Here is a 19,261-nt window from a genome sequence, read left to right on the forward strand (position 1 = left end):
TTGCCTAAATAAATGGTTTTAATAAAGAGTTGCAAATGATAAATACAAAAATAATATACTTAAATGCACTTTATCAGATTTTTATGTGACATTATAAGTAGTTCAAACATTCCTGCAATTTATTGATTCTTCACCTACAACTAATAGAGGGAGCTTACATAAAAATCATTGTGCTAGAAATCAATTAGTCAGATAGTGTCACTGACTAGCAGTATTAGTAGCATGCAGTTGTTGGCGACTGCTGCACCGTTTTGCTTGTGTTACTAATGACATTTAGTTGATTTAGAATGCCAAAGTTAACCAATTAATTATTTAGCTTGAACTTGTTTGGATGTTAGTCAAGGTTCTTTATCCACCATCCGCACAATCTTTCGTTGAAATCTCTTGTCAATTTTTCTTTTCCATCCACATCTAGGGAGGTTAGCCACAGTGCCATTGGCTTTACACTTATTGATGACACTGCGCACGGTAGACACAGGAACATTCAGGTCTTTGGAGATGGACTTTAAGGTTTGCAAAACCTTAAACCAGGAGCCAAATTAATCAACTAAATGCTCAAACAGTCAGAACAGTTAGTCGATATACAATATCTTGATTAACCCCTTAATGCCTGCAATATGAAGCAATATGAAGCAATTGTTAGAGAATCACAAAATTTGAAAAATAAGGTCTTAATGAAACCTTTTTTTCAAATTAAAAAAAAAAAAAAGAAAAATAAATCAATATGTGTAATACGCCCTCTAATATCTATAACCCTTGCTAAATCCTGTTTTTTTTTCTTCTCATGGAACCTGCAGATACATGAGTTGACTTGCATCCATGATTTTTTTTTTTTTTTTTGAGGAAAGATATTTCAAAATTCTGAATTAGTCTCAAAATCATGAAATTCTAAGTGTATCAAATGTGATACATTTGGCAAGAAGGGGTTAAGCGGCTACCAGTGAATGACACACGCCTATTAGAGTAGGTGGTTATGATAGTGTTACTAGTCCAGCATAATAGTTAACCAATAAGGTTTATCTGTGTTTTAAAGAGTTCTTGCACCGTTTTAAAAGTTACATTTAATTCTTTTTTGAGACATTTTTATGACCTTAAAAATGGAACTGAAGAACAAAACATGTCGCAAAAATTTCTAATGAAGAAAAAAACGTCATTCATTAGTAGACGTCCAATCTGTTTGAAGTGGGGGCGTGGCAGTGAATGAATGCCATCCAATTTGTCATTAAATTAAAGACAATTTAGGACCTTGATTATCCAGATTATATATTTAAGACATTTTAAGACTTTTTAAGGATCCGCGGGAACCCTTTATTGTTAAAATGTCAGAAGTTGGACAAAAAATAATCAGAAAATAAAATTACTACAGTAATAAGACACAGTCATTCTACTTTTGCAGCCGGATCGACCTAGATTTGTACACTGACCTGTAGCTGGATATCAACAATAGCAAAAAATGCTCAAACGGCTTTCCATAATGTGATTTCCCCAATGGTGACTGATAAGCAGGAACTATCATTATTCCCCACACACTCCGCATACTTGTGTGGATCTGATGGAGACAGTTCAACTCATTGTGTTCGCTCCTTTAACACCAGCAGCCTTTTCCCTGGTCGGCAGACCCGCCGTCACACAGTCCCTCCTCTTCTTCCAGAGCAGCCAGGTTAAGCTCATCGTTCAGAGAAATCCGCAAAAGATCCAGGTCTTTCTTGTTAGCTGCCAGCACCTGCTCGGCCAGCCGTGTAAAAGTCTCGAGGCATAACACAAAATCAGCAGAGAGGGAAAGTCATTCACTTGTTTTGTAGTCAAGGCCATACACCAAGGGCTTACATTGTCTTTTAGCTTCACTAAAAATTCCAATGATGAAAGAAGTAATACATTCCATGAGAAACTGACAAAGTGTACTGCATTTTGTAGGTGAAAATGCTCTCACCTCTGTTATGTTATGGTTGGTGAAGGCACTTGTCTCAAAAAAATCCATTCCATAAGCTCTTGCCAGCTGGAAGATAAATTAATAAATGCAAACTATTTACATTCTCTCACACACACAAAACCATTCGCTTTTGATGGAAAACATGTAATACTCACAAAAAAATATTAGCAATATTTGGCTTTCATGTGGAAATTTAGGATAGACCTAAAACACATCGTGACTTTTACAAAGTGAATTTAAATTTAGAATTCAAATCCAACTGTTCGATGTTTCAGTAGTTTATGTACAATTTTCTGTTGTCCAAAAGGACCTGAAAAGAAAATTACAAAACTTACAACTCCACCCAAAAATTGTTGTTTTTGGCAGCCATTTAAATTTTTGCCTTAGTCTTTTGGATGAAAACATTTATTAATCTTAGTCATATTTTAGTCAGGTCAAAATGTTTTGGTCTTCGTCTAGTTTTAGTTGACATTTCTCAAAATGTTTCCGTCTATAAACTTAAAAAACGAAATTTCGAATGAACATGACAGACGAGCATCTGACTATAGAGCAGGGTTCACTAAATCCGGACCTCGGTGCCACTTTTCCTGTCGTGTTTTCCATGTCTCCCTCCTCCAACACACCTGAATCAAAATAATCAGGATCATTATCAGGCTTCTGGAGAGGTTGCTGATGACATAATCATTTGAGTCAGGTGTGTTAGGGGAGAGAGACGTGGAAAACACGACAGGAAAAATGGCACCGAGGTCCAGATTTAGTGAACCCTGCTATAGAGTCTACAAGGACATCACCATTTTCATGATGATAATACACACTGAGCAGGAAAACAGCACATTATTTGCAACTAGAAACTGCAATTTCGGGAGAAATTACACACCTTGGTCTTTCCTCTGTGGAGATACAGATCTTAGCCCCACTCAGGTCTATCAATAGAATGGATCATAATGCCAGTCATTGGCAAAAAACAAAGTAAAAGCCGTTAGAAATGAATGGGAGAATTGGACGTCCATGGACGTCAATGGCGGCACCTTTCATAATTGTTAATGGAATCGGGGAAGGTTGGGGGACACATCCTAATGATATCTAGTCATTTTCTGTTGATTTGGGGAAAAAAAAAAATATCCCATTGAAAATGAATGGGAAAAATTTTGGACGTCCATGGACGTCAATGGTATCAACTTACATAAGCGTCAATGGAATCCAAGTACATTGGCATCAATAGAATGAAAAAACATGAAGAAATGCCATTGGAAATTAATGGGAAGTTTGGACGTCCGTGGACGTCAATGGCATCACCCTCCATAAGCAGCAATGCAATCGGGGACATTTGGGGGACACATCCTAATGATATCTACTCATTTTCTGTTGATTTGGGGAAAAAAAATAAATTTCCATTGAAAATGAATGGGAAAAATTTTGGACGTCCATGGACGTCAATGGTATCAACTGACATAAGCGTCAATGGAATCCAAGTACATTGGCATCAATAAAATGAACAAACATGAAGAAATGCCATTGGAAATGAATGGGAAGTTTGGACGTCCATGAACGTCAATGGCATCACCCTCCATAAGCGGCAATGCAATCGGGGACATTTGGGGGACACATCCTAATGATATCTAGTCATTTTCTGTTGATTTGGGAAAAAAAAAAAAATCCCATTGAAAATGAATGGGAAAAATTTTGGACGTCCATGGACGTCAATGGTATCAACTTACATAAGCGTCAATGGAATCCAAGTACATTGGCATCAATAGAATGAACAAACATGAAGAAATGCCTTTGGAAATGAATGGGAAGTTTGGACGTCCATGGACGTCAATGGCATCACCCCCCATAAGCGGCAATGCAATCGGGGACATTTGGGGGACACGTCCTAATGATATCTAGTCATTTTCTGTTGATTTGGGGAAAAAAAAAAATTTCCCATTGAAAATGAATGGGAAAAATTTTGGACGTCCATGGACGTCAATGGTATCAACTTACATAAGCGTCAATGGAATCCAAGTACATTGGCATCAATAGAATGAACAAACATGAAGAAATGCCATTGGAAATGAATGGGAAGTTTGGACGTCCATGAACGTCAATGGCATCACCCTCCATAAGCAGCAATGCAATCGGGCACATTTGGGGGAAACGTCCTATTGATATCTAGTCATTTTCTGTTGATTTGGGGAAAAAAAAAAATTTCCCATTGAAAATGAATGGGAAAAATTTTGGACGTCCATGGACGTCAATGGCATCAACTTACATAAGCGTCAATGGAATCCAAGTACATTGGCATCAATAGAATGAACAAACATGAAGAAATGCCATTGGAAATGAATGGGAAGTTTGAACGTCCCAGGACGTCAATGTCATCACCCTCCATAAGCGGCAATGCAATTGGGGACATTTGGGGGACACGTCCTATTGATATCTAGTCATTTTCTGTTGATTTGGGGGAAAAAAAAAATTTCCCATTGAAAATGAATGGGTAAAATTTTGGACGTCCATGGAAGTCAATGGCAGCACCCCCCATAAGCGTCAATGGAGTTGGGGACGTTTGGGGTATACGTCCTATTGATATCTGGTCATTTTCTGTTGATTTGGAGAAATGTAGTTTTTTCCCCATTGAAAATGAATGGGAAAATTTTTGGACGTCCATGGACGTCAATGGCAGCACCCCCTATAAGCGTCAATGGAGTTCGGAACGTTTGGGGGAGACGTACTATTGATAACTGGTCATTTTCTGATGATTTGGGGAAATTTAGTTTTTTCCCCATTGAAAATGAATGGGAAAAATTTTGGACGTCCATGGACGTCAATGGCAGCACCCCCCATAAGCGTCAATGGAGTTGGGGACGTTTGGGGTATACGTCCTATTAATATCTGGTCATTTTCTGTTGATTTGGGGAAATTTAGTTTTTTCCCCATTGAAAATGAATGGGAAAAATTTTGGACGTCCATGGCCGTCAATGGCATCGACATCCATATAGTCAAATGAATCCAAGTACATTGGCATCAATAGATTCGACATGCATGGCCGTCAATGGCATCAATGCAATGTAAAGTCCATTGGAAATACTATTGAAAGTGAATGGGAACTTTTCCCATTGGAAATGAATGGGATAGTTTTTGGCAAATATCCGGAGAACCGTAAATTTTTTCCAAATTCTGTATACAATCTTTATGCCCCCCACCGTCCCGGAATTTTTGATGTCCAAATTATGTGATTTGGTCAAAAATTGTAGGACTAGATACATTTTGAAACTTTTTTTATTTTTCGGAAAATTGCCGTTTACGGGCGAACGGAAAATTTTTCGTGGCGGTTTGAAAAATTCCCATCGTCACGCGAAAAATCCGGTCGTGCCGATACTTCAACGGTGCCGATCGGTGCTACGGTTTGGGCTGTGCGTTGGCTCAAAAAAACGCGGAGAATTATTGAATAATAATAATAATAACTAGAAACTGCAATTTCGGGAGAAATTACACACCTTGGTCTTTCCTCTGTGGAGATACAGATCTTAGCCCCACTCAGGTCTATCAATAGAATGGACCATAATGCCAGTCAATAGCACTAAACAAAGTAAAAGCCATTAGAAAAGATTGGGAGAATTGGACGTCCATGTCCGTCAATGGCAGCACCCTCCATAAGCGTCAATAGAGTCGGAGACGTTTAGGGGACAAGTCCTATTGATATCTGGTCATTTTCTGTTGATTTGGGAATTTTTTTTTTTTTCCCCATTGAAAATGAATGGGAAAAATTTGGACGTCCATGGACGTCAATGGCATCACCCTCCATAAGCATCAATGCTATCGGGGACATTTGGGGTAAAGGTCCTATTGATATCTGGTGATTTCCTACTGATTTGGGGACATTTTTTGTTTTTGCCATTGAAAATGAATGGGAAAAATTTGGACGTCCATGGACGTCAATGGTATCAACTTACATAAGCGTCAATGGAATCCAAGTACATTGGCATCAATAGAATGAACAAACATGAAAAAATGCCATTGGGATTTAATGGGAAGTTTGGACGTCCATGAACGTCAATGGCATCACCCTCCATAAGCGGCAATGCAATCGGGGACATTTGGGGGACACGTCCTAATGATATCTAGTCATTTTCTGTTGATTTGGGGAAGAAAAAAAAATTTCCCATTGAAAATGAATGGGAAAAATTTTGGACGTCCATGGACGTCAATGGTATCAACTTACATAAGCGTCAATGGAATCCAAGTACATTGGCATCAATAGAATGAACAAACATGAAGAAATGCCATTGGAAATAAATGGGAAGTTTGGACGTCCGTGGACGTCAATGGCATCACCCTCCATAAGAGGCAATGCAATCGGGGACATTTGGGGGACACGTCCTATTGATATCTAGTCATTTTCTGTTGATTTGGGGGAAAAAAAAAAATTCCCATTGAAAATGAATGGGAAAATTTTTGGACGTCCATGGACGTCAATGGTATCAACTTACATAAGCGTCAATGGAATCCAAGTACATTGGCATCAATAGAATGAACAAACATGAAGAAATGCCATTGGGATTTAATGGGAAGTTTGGACGTCCATGAACGTCAATGGCATCACCCTCCATAAGCGGCAATGCAATCGGGGACATTTGGGGGACACGTCCTAATGATATCTAGTCATTTTCTGTTGATTTGGGGAAAAAAAAAAAATTCCCATTGAAAATGAATGGGAAAAATTTTGGACGTCCATGGACGTCAATGGTATCAACTTACATAAGCGTCAATGGAATCCAAGTACATTGGCATCAATAGAATGAACAAACATGAAGAAATGCCATTGGAAATAAATGGGAAGTTTGGACGTCCATGGACGTCAATGGCATCACCCTCCATATGCAGCAATCCAATCGGGGACATTTGGGGGACACGTCCTAATGATATCTAGTCATTTTCTGTTGATTTGGGGAAAAAAAAAAATTTCCCATTGAAAATGAATGGGAAAAATTTTGGACGTCCATGGACGTCAATGGTATCAACTTACATAAGCGTCAATGGAATCCAAGTACATTGGCATCAATAGAATGAACAAACATGAAGAAATGCCATTGGAATTAATGGGAAGTTTGGACGTCCGTGGACGTCAATGGCATCACCCTCCATAAGCAGCAATGCAATGGGGCACATTTGGGGGAAACGTCCTATTGATATCTAGTCATTTTCTGTTGATTTGGGGAAAAAAAAAAAAATTCCCATTGAAAATGAATGGGAAAAATTTTGGACGTCCATGGACGTCAATGGTATCAACTTACATAAGCGTCAATGGAATCCAAGTATATTGGCATCAATAGAATGAACAATCATTAAGAAATGCCATTGGAAATGAATGGGAAGTTTGGACGTCCGTGGACGTCAATGGCATCACCCTCCATAAGCAGCAATGCAATCGGGCACATTTGGGGGAAACGTCCTATTGATATCTAGTCATTTTCTGTTGATTTGGGGAAAAAAAAAAATTTCCCATTGAAAATGAATGGGAAAAATTTTGGACGTCCATGGACGTCACTGGTATCAACTTACATAAGCGTCAATGGAATCCAAGTACATTGGCATCAATAGAATGAACAAACATGAAGAAATGCCATTGGGATTTAATGGGAAGTTTGGACGTCCATGAACGTCAATGGCATCACCCTCCATAAGCGGCAATGCAATCGGGGACATTTGGGGGCCACGTCCTAATGATATCTAGTCATTTTCTGTTGATTTGGGGAAAAAAAAAAAATTCCCATTGAAAATGAATGGGAAAAATTTTGGACGTCCATGGACGTCAATGGTATCAACTTACATAAGCGTCAATGGAATCCAAGTACATTGGCATCAATTGAATGAACAAACATGAAGAAATGCCATTGGAAATAAATGGGAAGTTTGGACGTCCATGGACGTCAATGGCATCACCCTCCATATGCAGCAATCCAATCGGGGACATTTGGGGGACACGTCCTAATGATATCTAGTCATTTTCTGTTGATTTGGGGAAAAAAAAAAATTTCCCATTGAAAATGAATGGGAAAAATTTTGGACGTCCATGGACGTCAATGGTATCAACTTACATAAGCGTCAATGGAATCCAAGTACATTGGCATCAATAGAATGAACAAACATGAAGAAATGCCATTGGGAATTAATGGGAAGTTTGGACGTCCGTGGACGTCAATGGCATCACCCTCCATAAGCAGCAATGCAATGGGGCACATTTGGGGGAAACGTCCTATTGATATCTAGTCATTTTCTGTTGATTTGGGGAAAAAAAAAAAAATTCCCATTGAAAATGAATGGGAAAAATTTTGGACGTCCATGGACGTCAATGGTATCAACTTACATAAGCGTCAATGGAATCCAAGTATATTGGCATCAATAGAATGAACAATCATTAAGAAATGCCATTGGAAATGAATGGGAAGTTTGGACGTCCGTGGACGTCAATGGCATCACCCTCCATAAGCAGCAATGCAATCGGGCACATTTGGGGGAAACGTCCTATTGATATCTAGTCATTTTCTGTTGATTTGGGGGAAAAAAAAAATTTCCCATTGAAAATGAATGGGAAAAATTTTGGACGTCCATGGACGTCACTGGTATCAACTTACATAAGCGTCAATGGAATCCAAGTACATTGGCATCAATAGAATGAACAAACATGAAGAAATGCCATTGGAAATGAATGGGAAGTTTGGACGTCCCTGGACGTCAATGGCATCACCCTCCATAAGCAGCAATGCAATTGGGGACATTTGGGGGACACGTCCTATTGATATCTAGTCATTTACTGTTGATTTGGGGAAAAAAAAAAAATTCCCATTGAAAATGAATGGGTAAAATTTTGGACGTCCATGGACGTCAATGGCAGCACCCCCCATAAGCGTCAATGGAGTTGGGGACGTTTGGGGTATACGTCCTATTGATATCTGGTCATTTTCTGTTGATTTGGAGAAATGTAGTTTTTTCCCTATTGAAAATGAATGGGAAAAATTTTGGACGTCCATGTAAGTCAATGGCGGCACCCTTCATAAGCGTCAATGGAATTGGGGAAGTTTGGGGGACACGTCCTATTGATATCTGGTCATTTTCTGTTGATTTGGGGTAATTTTGTTTTTTCCCCATTGAAAATGAATGGGAAAAATTTTGGACGTCCATGGCAGTCAATGGCATCGACATCCATATAATCAATTGAATCCAAGTACATTGGCATCAGTAGATTCGACATGCATGGCCGTCAATGGCATCAATGCAATGTAAATTCCATTGGAAATCCCATTGGAAGTGAATGGGACTTTTCCCATTAGAAATGAATGGGATAGTTTTTGGCAAATTTCCGAGGAAGCGTAATTTTTTTCCAAATTCTGTATACAACTTTTATGCCCCTCACCGTCCCGGAATTTTTGATGCCCAAATTATGTGATTTGGTCAAAAATTGTAGGACTAGATACATTTTGAAACTTTTTTTTTTTTCACGGAAAATTGCCGTTTACGGACGAACGGAAAAATTTTCGGGGCCATTTGTAAAGTTTCCTGTGTCAAGCGAAAATTCCGGTCGTGCCGATACTTGAACGGTGCCGATCGGTCTAACGGTTCGGGCTGTGAAGCGCGCGTTTTTTTTCCATTCAAAATGAATAGGAAAGTTTTTGGCAAATTTCCGGGGAACCGTAAAGTTTTGCCAAATTCTGTATACAACTTTTATGCCCCTCAATGTCCTGGAATTTTTGATGCCCAAATTATGTGATTTGGTCCAAAATTGTAGGACTAGATACATTTTGAAACTTTTTTTTTTTTCCGGAAAATTGCCGTTTACGGGCGAACGGAAAATTTTTCGGGGCCGTTTGAAAAATTCCCATCGTCGCGCGAAAATTCCGGTCGTGCCGATACTTGAACGGTACCGATCGGAGGTACGGTTGGGGCTGCGCGGCGCGCCGAAAAAAACGTCGACAATTATTGAATAATAATAATAATAACTAGAAACTGCAATTTCGGGAGAAATTACACACCTTGGTCTTTCCTCTGTGGAGGTACAGATCTTAGCCCCACTCAGGTCTATCAATAGAATGGATCATAATGCCAGTCATTGGCACAAAACAAAGTAAAAGCCATTAGAAATGAATGGGAGAATTGGACGTCCATGGACGTCAATGGCGGCACCTTTCATAATTGTTAATGGAATCGGGGAAGTTTGGGGGACACGTCCTAATGATATCTAGTCATTTTCTGTTGATGTGGGAAAAAAAAAAAAATTCCCATTGAAAATGAATGGGAAAATTTTTGGACGTCCATGGACGTCAATGGTATCAACTTACATAAGCGTCAATGGAATCCAAGTACATTGGCATCAATAAAATGAACAAACATGAAGAAATGCCATTGGAATTAATGGGAAGTTTGGACGTCCGTGGACGTCAATGGCATCACCCTCCATAAGCAGCAATGCAATCGGGCACATTTGGGGGAAACGTCCTATTGATATCTAGTCATTTTCTGTTGATTTGGGGGAAAAAAAAAAATTCCCATTGAAAATGAATGGGAAAAATTTTGGACGTCCATGGACGTCAATGGTATCAACTTACATAAGCGTCAATGGAATCCAAGTACATTGGCATCAAAAGAATGAACAAACATGAAGAAATGCCATTGGAAATTAATGGGAAGTTTGGACGTCCGTGGACGTCAATGGCATCACCCTCCATAAGCAGCAATGCAATCGGGGACATTTGGGGGACAGGTCCTATTGATATCTAGTCATTTTCTGTTGATTTGGGGAAAAAAAAAAAAATTCCCATTGAAAATGAATGGGTAAAATTTTGGACGTCCATGGACGTCAATGGTATCAACTTACATAAGCGTCAATGGAATCCAAGTACATTGGCATCAATAGAATGAACAAACATGAAGAAATGCCATTGGAATTTAATGGGAAGTTTGGACGTCCATGAACGTCAATGGCATCACCCTCCATAAGCGGCAATGCAATCGGGGACATTTGGGGGACACGTCCTAATGATATCTAGTCATTTTCTGTTGATTTGGGGAAAAAAAAAAAATTCCCATTGAAAATGAATGGGAAAAATTTTGGACGTCCATGGACGTCAATGGTATCAATTTACATAAGCGTCAATGGAATCCAAGTACATTGGCATCAATAGAATGAACAAACATGAAGAAATGCCATTGGGATTTAATGGGAAGTTTGGACGTCCCTGGATGTCAATGGCATCACCCTCCATAAGCAGCAATGCAATTGGGGACATTTGGGGGACACGTCCTATTGATATCTAGTCATTTTCTGTTGATTTGGGGAAAAAAAAAAATTTCCCATTGAAAATGAATGGGTAAAATTTTGGACGTCCATGGACGTCAATGGCAGCACCCCCCATAAGCGTCAATGGAGTTGGGGACGTTTGGGGTATACGTCCTATTGATATCTGGTCATTTTCTGTTGATTTGGAGAAATGTAGTTTTTTCCCCATTGAAAATGAATGGGAAAAATTTTGGACGTCCATGTAAGTCAATGGCGGCACTGTTCATAAGCGTCAATGGAATTGGGGAAGTTTGGGGGACACGTCCTATTGATATCTGGTCATTTTCTGTTGATTTGGGGTAATTTTGTTTTTTCCCCATTGAAAATGAATGGGAAAAATTTTGGACGTCCATGGCAGTCAATGGCATCGACATCCATATAATCAATTGAATCCAAGTACATTGGCATCAGTAGATTTGACATGCATGGCCGTCAATGGCATCAATGCAATGTAAATTCCATTGGAAATCCCATTGGAAGTGAATGGGACTTTTCCCATTCGAAATGAATGGGATAGTTTTTGGCAAATTTCCGAGGAAGCGTAATTTTTTTCCAAATTCTGTATACAACTTTTATGCCCCTCACCGTCCCGGAATTTTTGATGCCCAAATTATGTGATTTGGTCAAAAATTGTAGGACTAGATACATTTTGAAACTTTTTTTTTTTTCACGGAAAATTGCCGTTTACGGACGAATTGAAAAATTTTCGGGGCCATTTGTAAAGTTTCCTGTGTCACGCAAAAATTCCGGTCGTGCCGATACTTGAACGGTGCCGATCGGTCTAACGGTTCGGGCTGTGAAGCGCGCGTTTTTTTTCCATTCAAAATGAATAGGAAAGTTTTTGGCAAATTTCCGGGGAACCGTAAATTTTTGCCAAATTCTGTATACAACTTTTATGCCCCTCACCGTCCCGGAATTTTTGATGCCCAAATTATGTGATTTGGTCAAAAATTGTAGGACTAGATACATTTTGAAACTTTTTTTATTTTTCGGAAAATTGCCGTTTACGGGCGAACGGAAAATTTTTCGTGGCGGTTTGAAAAATTCCCATCGTCACGCGAAAATTCCGGTCGTGCCGATACTTGAACTGTGCCGATCGGTGCTACGGTTTGGGCTGTGCGTTGGCTCAAAAAAACGCGGAGAATAAGATGAATAAATAACTAGAAACTGCAATTTCGGGAGAAATTACACCTTGGTCTTTCCTCTGTGGAGATTCAAATCTTAGCCCCACTCAGGTCTATCAATAGAATGGACCATAATGCCAGTCAATGGCACTAAACAAAGTAAAAGCCATTAGAAAAGATTGGGAGAATTGGACGTCCATGGCCGTCAATGGCATCACCCTCCATAAGCGGCAATCCAATCAGGGACATTTGGGGGACACGTCCTAATGATATCTAGTAATTTTCTGTTGATTTGGGGAAAAAAAAAAAATTCCCATTGAAAATGAATGGGAAAAATTTTGGACGTCCATGGACGTCAATGGTATCAACTTACATAAGCGTCAATGGAATCCAAGTACATTGGCATCAATAGAATGAACAAACATGAAGAAATGCCATTGGAAATGAATGGGAAGTTTGGATGTCCATGGACGTCAATGGCATCACCCTCCATAAGAGGCAATGCAATCGGGGACATTTGGGCGACACGTCCTATTGATATCTAGTCATTATCTGTTGATTTGGGGAAAAAAAAAAAATTCCCATTGAAAATGAATGGGAAAAATTTTGGACGTCCATGGACGTCAATGGTATCAACTTACATAAGCGTCAATGGAATCCAAGTACATTGGCATCAATAGAATGAACAAACATGAAGAAATGCCATTGGAAATGAATGGGAAGTTTGGACGTCCATGGACATCAATGGCATCACCCTCCATAAGCGTAAATGGAATTGGGGACGTTTGGGGTATACGTCCTATTAATATCTGGTCATTTTCTGTTAATTTGGGGAAATTTAGTTTTTTCCCCATTGAAAATGAATGGGAAAATTTTTGGACGTCCATGGACGTCAATGGCAGCACCCCCTATAAGCGTCAATGGAGTTCGGAACGTTTGGGGGAGACCTACTATTGATAACTGGTCATTTTCTGATGATTTGGGGAAATTTAGTTTTTTCCCCATTGAAAATGAATGGGAAAAATTTTGGACGTCCATGGACGTCAATGGCAGCACCCCCCATAAGCGTCAATGGAGTTGGGAACGTTTGGGGTATACGTCCTATTAATATCTAGTCATTTTCTGTTGATTTGGGGAAATTGAGTTTTTTCCCCATTGAAAATGAATGGGAAAAATTTTGGACGTCCATGGCCGTCAATGGCATCGACATCCATATAGTCAAATGAATCCAAGTACATTGGCATCAATAGATTCGACATGCATGGCCGTCAATGGCATCAATGCAATGTAAAGTCCATTGGAAATACTATTGAAAGTGAATGGGAAATTTTCCCATTAGAAATGAATGGGATAGTTTTTGGCAAATATCCGGAGAACCGTAAATTTTTTCCAAATTCTGTATACAATCTTTATGCCCCCCACCGTCCCGGAATTTTTGATGTCCAAATTATGTGATTTGCTCAAAAATTGTAGGACAAGTAGCGTTTTGAAATTTTTTTTAAAAATTGGAAAATCGGCGTTTACGGCCGAACGGAAAAATTTTCGGGGTCGTTTGAAAAATTCCCATCGTCGCACGAAAATTCCGGTCGTGTCGATACTTGAACGGTGCCGATCGGTGCTATGGTTCGGGCTGCGCGGCGCGCCGAAAAAAACGTCAACAATTATTGAATAATAATAATAATAAAGAATAATAATAAAGAAGTACAATAAAGTTGTACAACAACATAACCTTGTTCTTTCCCTTGGAAAGACCAAGGTAATAAGTACAATAAAGTTGCACAATAACAATACCTTGTTCTTTCTTTCAGAAAGACCAAGGTAATAATAATAATAAAAAGTACAATAAAGTTGTACAACAACATAACCTTGTTCTTTCCCTTGGAAAGACCAAGGTAATAATAATAATTATTATAATAATAAAGTTGCACAATAACAATACCTTGTTCTTTCCCTTGGAAAGACCAAGGTAATTAAGCTGATCTGAACGCCACGAACTGTACGTAAATTTTTTTCCAAATGAGTTTAAGAAGACACCGAGTCACTAAATGCTAATGCGAACGCTATGCTAACGCTACAAGTTAGTTTAGTGTGTAATGATCACTCAGCACAGAGCTTTTAGGGTTAAAGTAACATGGCATAGCCAAGATAAGAAAACAAAACTTACCAAACTGCACCTGACACGTTTCACAAAAGCAGCCTAGAATGGGCACACGCTTAAGCAGTCACATGAGTGACACTGCTAAATGCGTTCTAACTACACATACAATAAGAAAATATCCCACATTCTGAATTTATGACGGAAACTATGGTGAATTTTCATTTTGTCCTCGTGTCGTCAGACGTTCAACTGGCATCCATCTCGTTATGTTTTAGTCTCCCAAGACACGTTTTCACAGCTCGTCAGTGTGACGTCATTGTCATTAAAGAATAGTTCGTTGACGAAATATTTTCGTTAGCTAAAATAAATACAAAAATAAACAAAAAAATAACTGAAATATTCTAAATTAGGGCTGCAGCTATCGAATATTTTAGTAGTCGATTAATCGATGGACTGGATAGTTCAAATAATTGAGTAATCGGATAAGGAACATGAAAAATTAAAATACCTGAGCTGAGCCTCAAACGGTATAAATTTTTTAACAAAATGAGGATCTATGTACAACAAAAGAACAATTGGCTAACTTACATAGAAAAAGTCCGCTAGCTTAAAGGCTATAAACTGCTTAAGTATTTTTTACAGTGTTCTTGACATATGGTTCGGACACATATTCCCACAAAAAACTGCAAAAATATACCTATAAACTAAATTATGAATGCATTAAAAAACATTAGCTCAAACAAAAATTTAGCTTACGTTGGTCTTAACAGGGAGCAGTTGGATTCAGCCATGTGAAAAGAGGCAGACCAGAGGGCAGTGTATCCACCCTAATCAATAAAACTAAATGCAAACACTTTCAAAATAAACCATTACAACACCACTTTTATTAAACGAATACTCGAAGCAACAAAATTTAATTTGAATATTTTTTTCTAATCGAATAATCGAGTTAATCGATTAATCGTTGCAGCACTACAAAAAAGTAGTTAAATTCCCTTGTTTTCAGCGCAAATCTACTAGAAATAAGTGAAATTATCTCCCAGTGCTTCAAGTAAACTTTACTCACTTAGATTTCTTGAAATAAGAACAATAGCTAGCTAAAAATAAGCTTAACAGACTTACTGTATTTTAAGCAATAAATTAGGATATTTAATCTTAAAAAAACTTTAAAATGAAATTCTTAATTCAAGAATAAATATTGTTCAAAACATTATCTGAAAGCAAATTCGGTTTTATTTAGGTTTAAAAACAAAAACAAAACTCACATGTAGTCATGGACGAAATTATTGGCACCCCTGGAATTTTTCCAGAAAATACCATAATCAATTTCTCTAATTTCTCACAGAAATGAATGCAATTACAAATGTTTTGAGTTTGAATGTGTTTGTTTATTGGATATGCATTGAAATAACACAAAAAAGCTGAAGAGAAAAGCCAAAATGTACACAACTATACACAGAATGCAAAAAATGGGCTGGACAAAATTTTTGGCACCCTCAAAGTATCTTTTGGGGCATTGTCCTGTTGGAATGCCCATGACCTCTGACGCAGATCCAGTTTTCTGACACTACACCCTACATTCCGGCCCAAAACCTTTTGATAGTCTCCATATTTCATGAATCCTTGCACATCGTCAAGGTACCCAGGCCAGAGGGAGCAAAACAACCCCAAAACATTATTGGACCTCCACCATGTTTGACTATAAGTAGTGTGTTATCATCTTTGTAGGCCTCATTCTTTTTTCTGGCACTGGTCTCCAACCATTTCTTGGTGCTATTTGAGGTACTGTATGATTTTGGTCAATGTCCTGTTGGAACACCACTGACAGGCCCAAAACATTTTGATAGTCTCCATATTTCATGACTCCTTGCACACTGTCAAGGCACCAAGTGCCAGAAAAAAAGAATGAGGCCTACAAAGAAAAGAACACAGAGCCTATGGTCAATCATGCTGGAGGTCCAGTGATGTTTTGGGGTAGTTTTGCTGCCTCTAGCACTGGGTGCCTTGACAGTGTGCAAGGAGTCATGAAATATGGAGACTATCAAAATGTTTTGGGCCGGAATGTAGGGTTTAGTTTAGTTTATTCACACATCGTATTATGGTACACACAAGAACATGGTCATATATACAAGCAGTTCATCTGACAAGATGCATGAAAGGGACACTCCGAATAAGCTATTTAAAGCTTAAAGGGTGTAGTATCAGAAAACTGGGTCTGCGTCATAGGTCATGGCAGTTCCAACAGGAAAGTGACCAAAACATACCTCCAATAGCAACAAGAAATGGTTAAAGACAAAGCACTGGAGAATTCTGAGGTGGCCATAGATGAGTCCGGATCTAAATCATATTGAACACTATGGAGAGATCTCAAAATTGCTGTTGCAAGAAGGCACCCTTCAAATCTGAGCAACCTGGAGCAGTTGGCTAAAGAAGAGTGTTCCAAAATTCCATCTGAGAGGTGCACAAAACCTGTTGATGGTTATAGGAAGCGATTGCTTTCTGTTATTTCTTTTAAAAGATGTGCAATCAAATATTGAGTTGAGGGTGCCAACAATTTTGTCCAGCCAATTTTTTTGCATTCAGTGTAAAATTGTGTACATTTTGGCTTTTCAGCTTTTTCGTGTTTTTCCAATGCACATCCAAGAAATAAATACTACTGGTGCACGATAATTATTGGTCCGATAATAGGAATTATGAAGTCATCACAATAAATCCAATAACATTATTAATAGGAACGATAATATGAACTGTGCTGGCTGGCTGGCTTGAAATTGCTTGACCATTTGCGGGGCATTGCTGCCACCTGCCGGTCAGAATAATTCACTGCATCTATAATTTGGCCCACAAACTCATTCACTTTACACAGTGCTGTGTCTAGCGGTAGCATTGACAATCGTGAATGCTTTCTGTTACTTACGTTTCTGCCTCGGAAATATGTCTGTAAGTATTTATGTTTACTATAACATATGGATGTGCAATATATGTTTACTTTGGTGGTGAAGGGTCATATGTACACAACTTCATAAGTTGTTGTGTTATAGAAGCCAAGCCAATGCTTAAGGCTAGTAGCTCAAGCTAGTGTGCTATGCTATACATACATATAATAGTTGTCGTGTAATGTTAGTCCTGTCAGCATGCTTGGTAGGCTTTTATACTATGCAGAGAAGAAACCTCATACTTATTTGAATATGGGTTCACTCACTGCAGTTTATATTGGTTATTATAAGGCAAGCCATTAATCCTTTTTGTTCTACCATATTTTTGTTATGAGGAATGAGTGATAAACCGTACTATATAATGTTTGCATTTGACAGTGTTCGTTATAAGTTAGTTATTGAGAGGCCTTTTGGTTTTTGATAGGCTTGCTGTCCTAACCTGTCTCCCAGGTTAAGAAAGTTGTTTCATGGACCAAGACCACAACAGTCTCCTGTAGCCCCAAATATTTTTATCTGATGACAAAGCACAATACCTGTTGGGTTTATGTTTTAGATCAGTGCTCATTGTTCAGGAAACACATCTTCAATTATATTGACTAACTGATTGTGATTGACTCAAATTATATTTATTTGAAAAAAATAAATATTGGCACTTTATTTGAAGTCAAGACTGTTCTTGTCTTTGTTTATAATAATGTTCATGTCATTATGAAAATTCTGGTGAGGTCAAAGGCAAATCTATGTTGAATCCACCATTATTATTTTTTTTAAAACCTCCTGGTGTTCAAAAACGCTGGTCAATATACATTAAAAAAATAATATATTTATTATCGTTTATCAATATCGGTATCGGCTTTGAGGAGCAGGAATTTATCGATATCGGTTTCAAAAAATGGATATCGTGCACCCCTAATAAATACATTCATACTGAAAATGTTTGTAATTGCATTCATTTCTGTGAGAAATGCTGTAATTTCCGGAAAAATTCCAGGGGTGCCAATGATTTCGTCCATGACTATAGGCTTTATAACAACAACGAATAGTAATATTTACTTCAAGTAAATTGAATAATCTGACGCATTAATCTGTTAACTAGTCTTTAACACTGGAAACAAAATGGAGAAAACGATATGACTAGATTGAAGAAAAATAATCTGATTAAGACGTTAAATTTTGGCAGTGTAAACTCTTGACCTTTCTGTGATTCGTCCAGTTGCTGCATAGCAATATGTTCATGATATTTTGTGACTCTAGCTCAATGGCAACTTCATTCTGAAAACATCACGTTTAGAGGTACCGTTGATTGTTACAAAATTATCTTTGTTTCATGAGGTTAAAATGTGAACAGCATGATAAAGAGAAAAATTAATATACTTACCTTTGACCTCAGCTAGCTTGAGGTCACCTGATAATTTATTCATTCATTTTCTGAGCTGCTTCCAATCACGAGGGTCGCAGGGGTGCTGGAGCCTATCCCAGAGAATTATGGGCAGTAGACTGGGTACACCCTGAATCATTTGTCAGCCAATCTTATCTTATTATTGAATAAGGAAATTATTATTATACTAATGAATCAAACATATGCCATTGTCTTTAAAAAAAACTCAACAGTGGGAAAATCTACCTGCAAATGTTGCTATGAATTTTAGGTTCAAACCAAAATCTCACTGGTAGCCAAATACGCAAAGTGTATTTGTGAGTAATGTTAAAGGCGACAGACACACCTTGACTCCTTGCTCTGTTGGCACCTGCCTCTTGTCCACCTCATCCGACTTGTTCCCGACCAGGATCTTTTGAACCTTTTCTGGAGCGTACTAGTAATTAGAGGAATGAGAAATCAGGATCCAACCTACATTA

The 19,261-nt window shown here is 38.4% G+C and overlaps 1 protein-coding gene across 3 annotated transcripts in view; it reads right to left on the bottom strand.

Annotated features, from left to right (window-relative positions):
* Positions 1 to 938: 938 nt before the first annotated feature.
* rab15 (RAB15, member RAS oncogene family) overlaps positions 939 to 19,261 on the bottom strand; it is a 36,996-nt gene continuing 18,673 nt past the window's right edge. For all 3 annotated transcript variants that reach the window (XM_057822590.1, XM_057822589.1, XM_057822588.1), the window contains 3 exons: positions 19,129 to 19,218; positions 1,931 to 1,996; positions 939 to 1,747 (listed from right to left, as the gene is read on the bottom strand). In XM_057822590.1, coding sequence (XP_057678573.1) covers positions 1,586 to 1,747; positions 1,931 to 1,996; positions 19,129 to 19,218 — 318 coding nt within the window. In that variant the 3' untranslated portion in view covers positions 939 to 1,585. The remainder of the gene's footprint in view (positions 1,748 to 1,930; positions 1,997 to 19,128; positions 19,219 to 19,261) is intronic.

This window comes from Corythoichthys intestinalis, chromosome 19, assembly GCF_030265065.1.
Source record: "Corythoichthys intestinalis isolate RoL2023-P3 chromosome 19, ASM3026506v1, whole genome shotgun sequence".
Classification (NCBI taxonomy): domain Eukaryota; kingdom Metazoa; phylum Chordata; class Actinopteri; order Syngnathiformes; family Syngnathidae; genus Corythoichthys; species Corythoichthys intestinalis.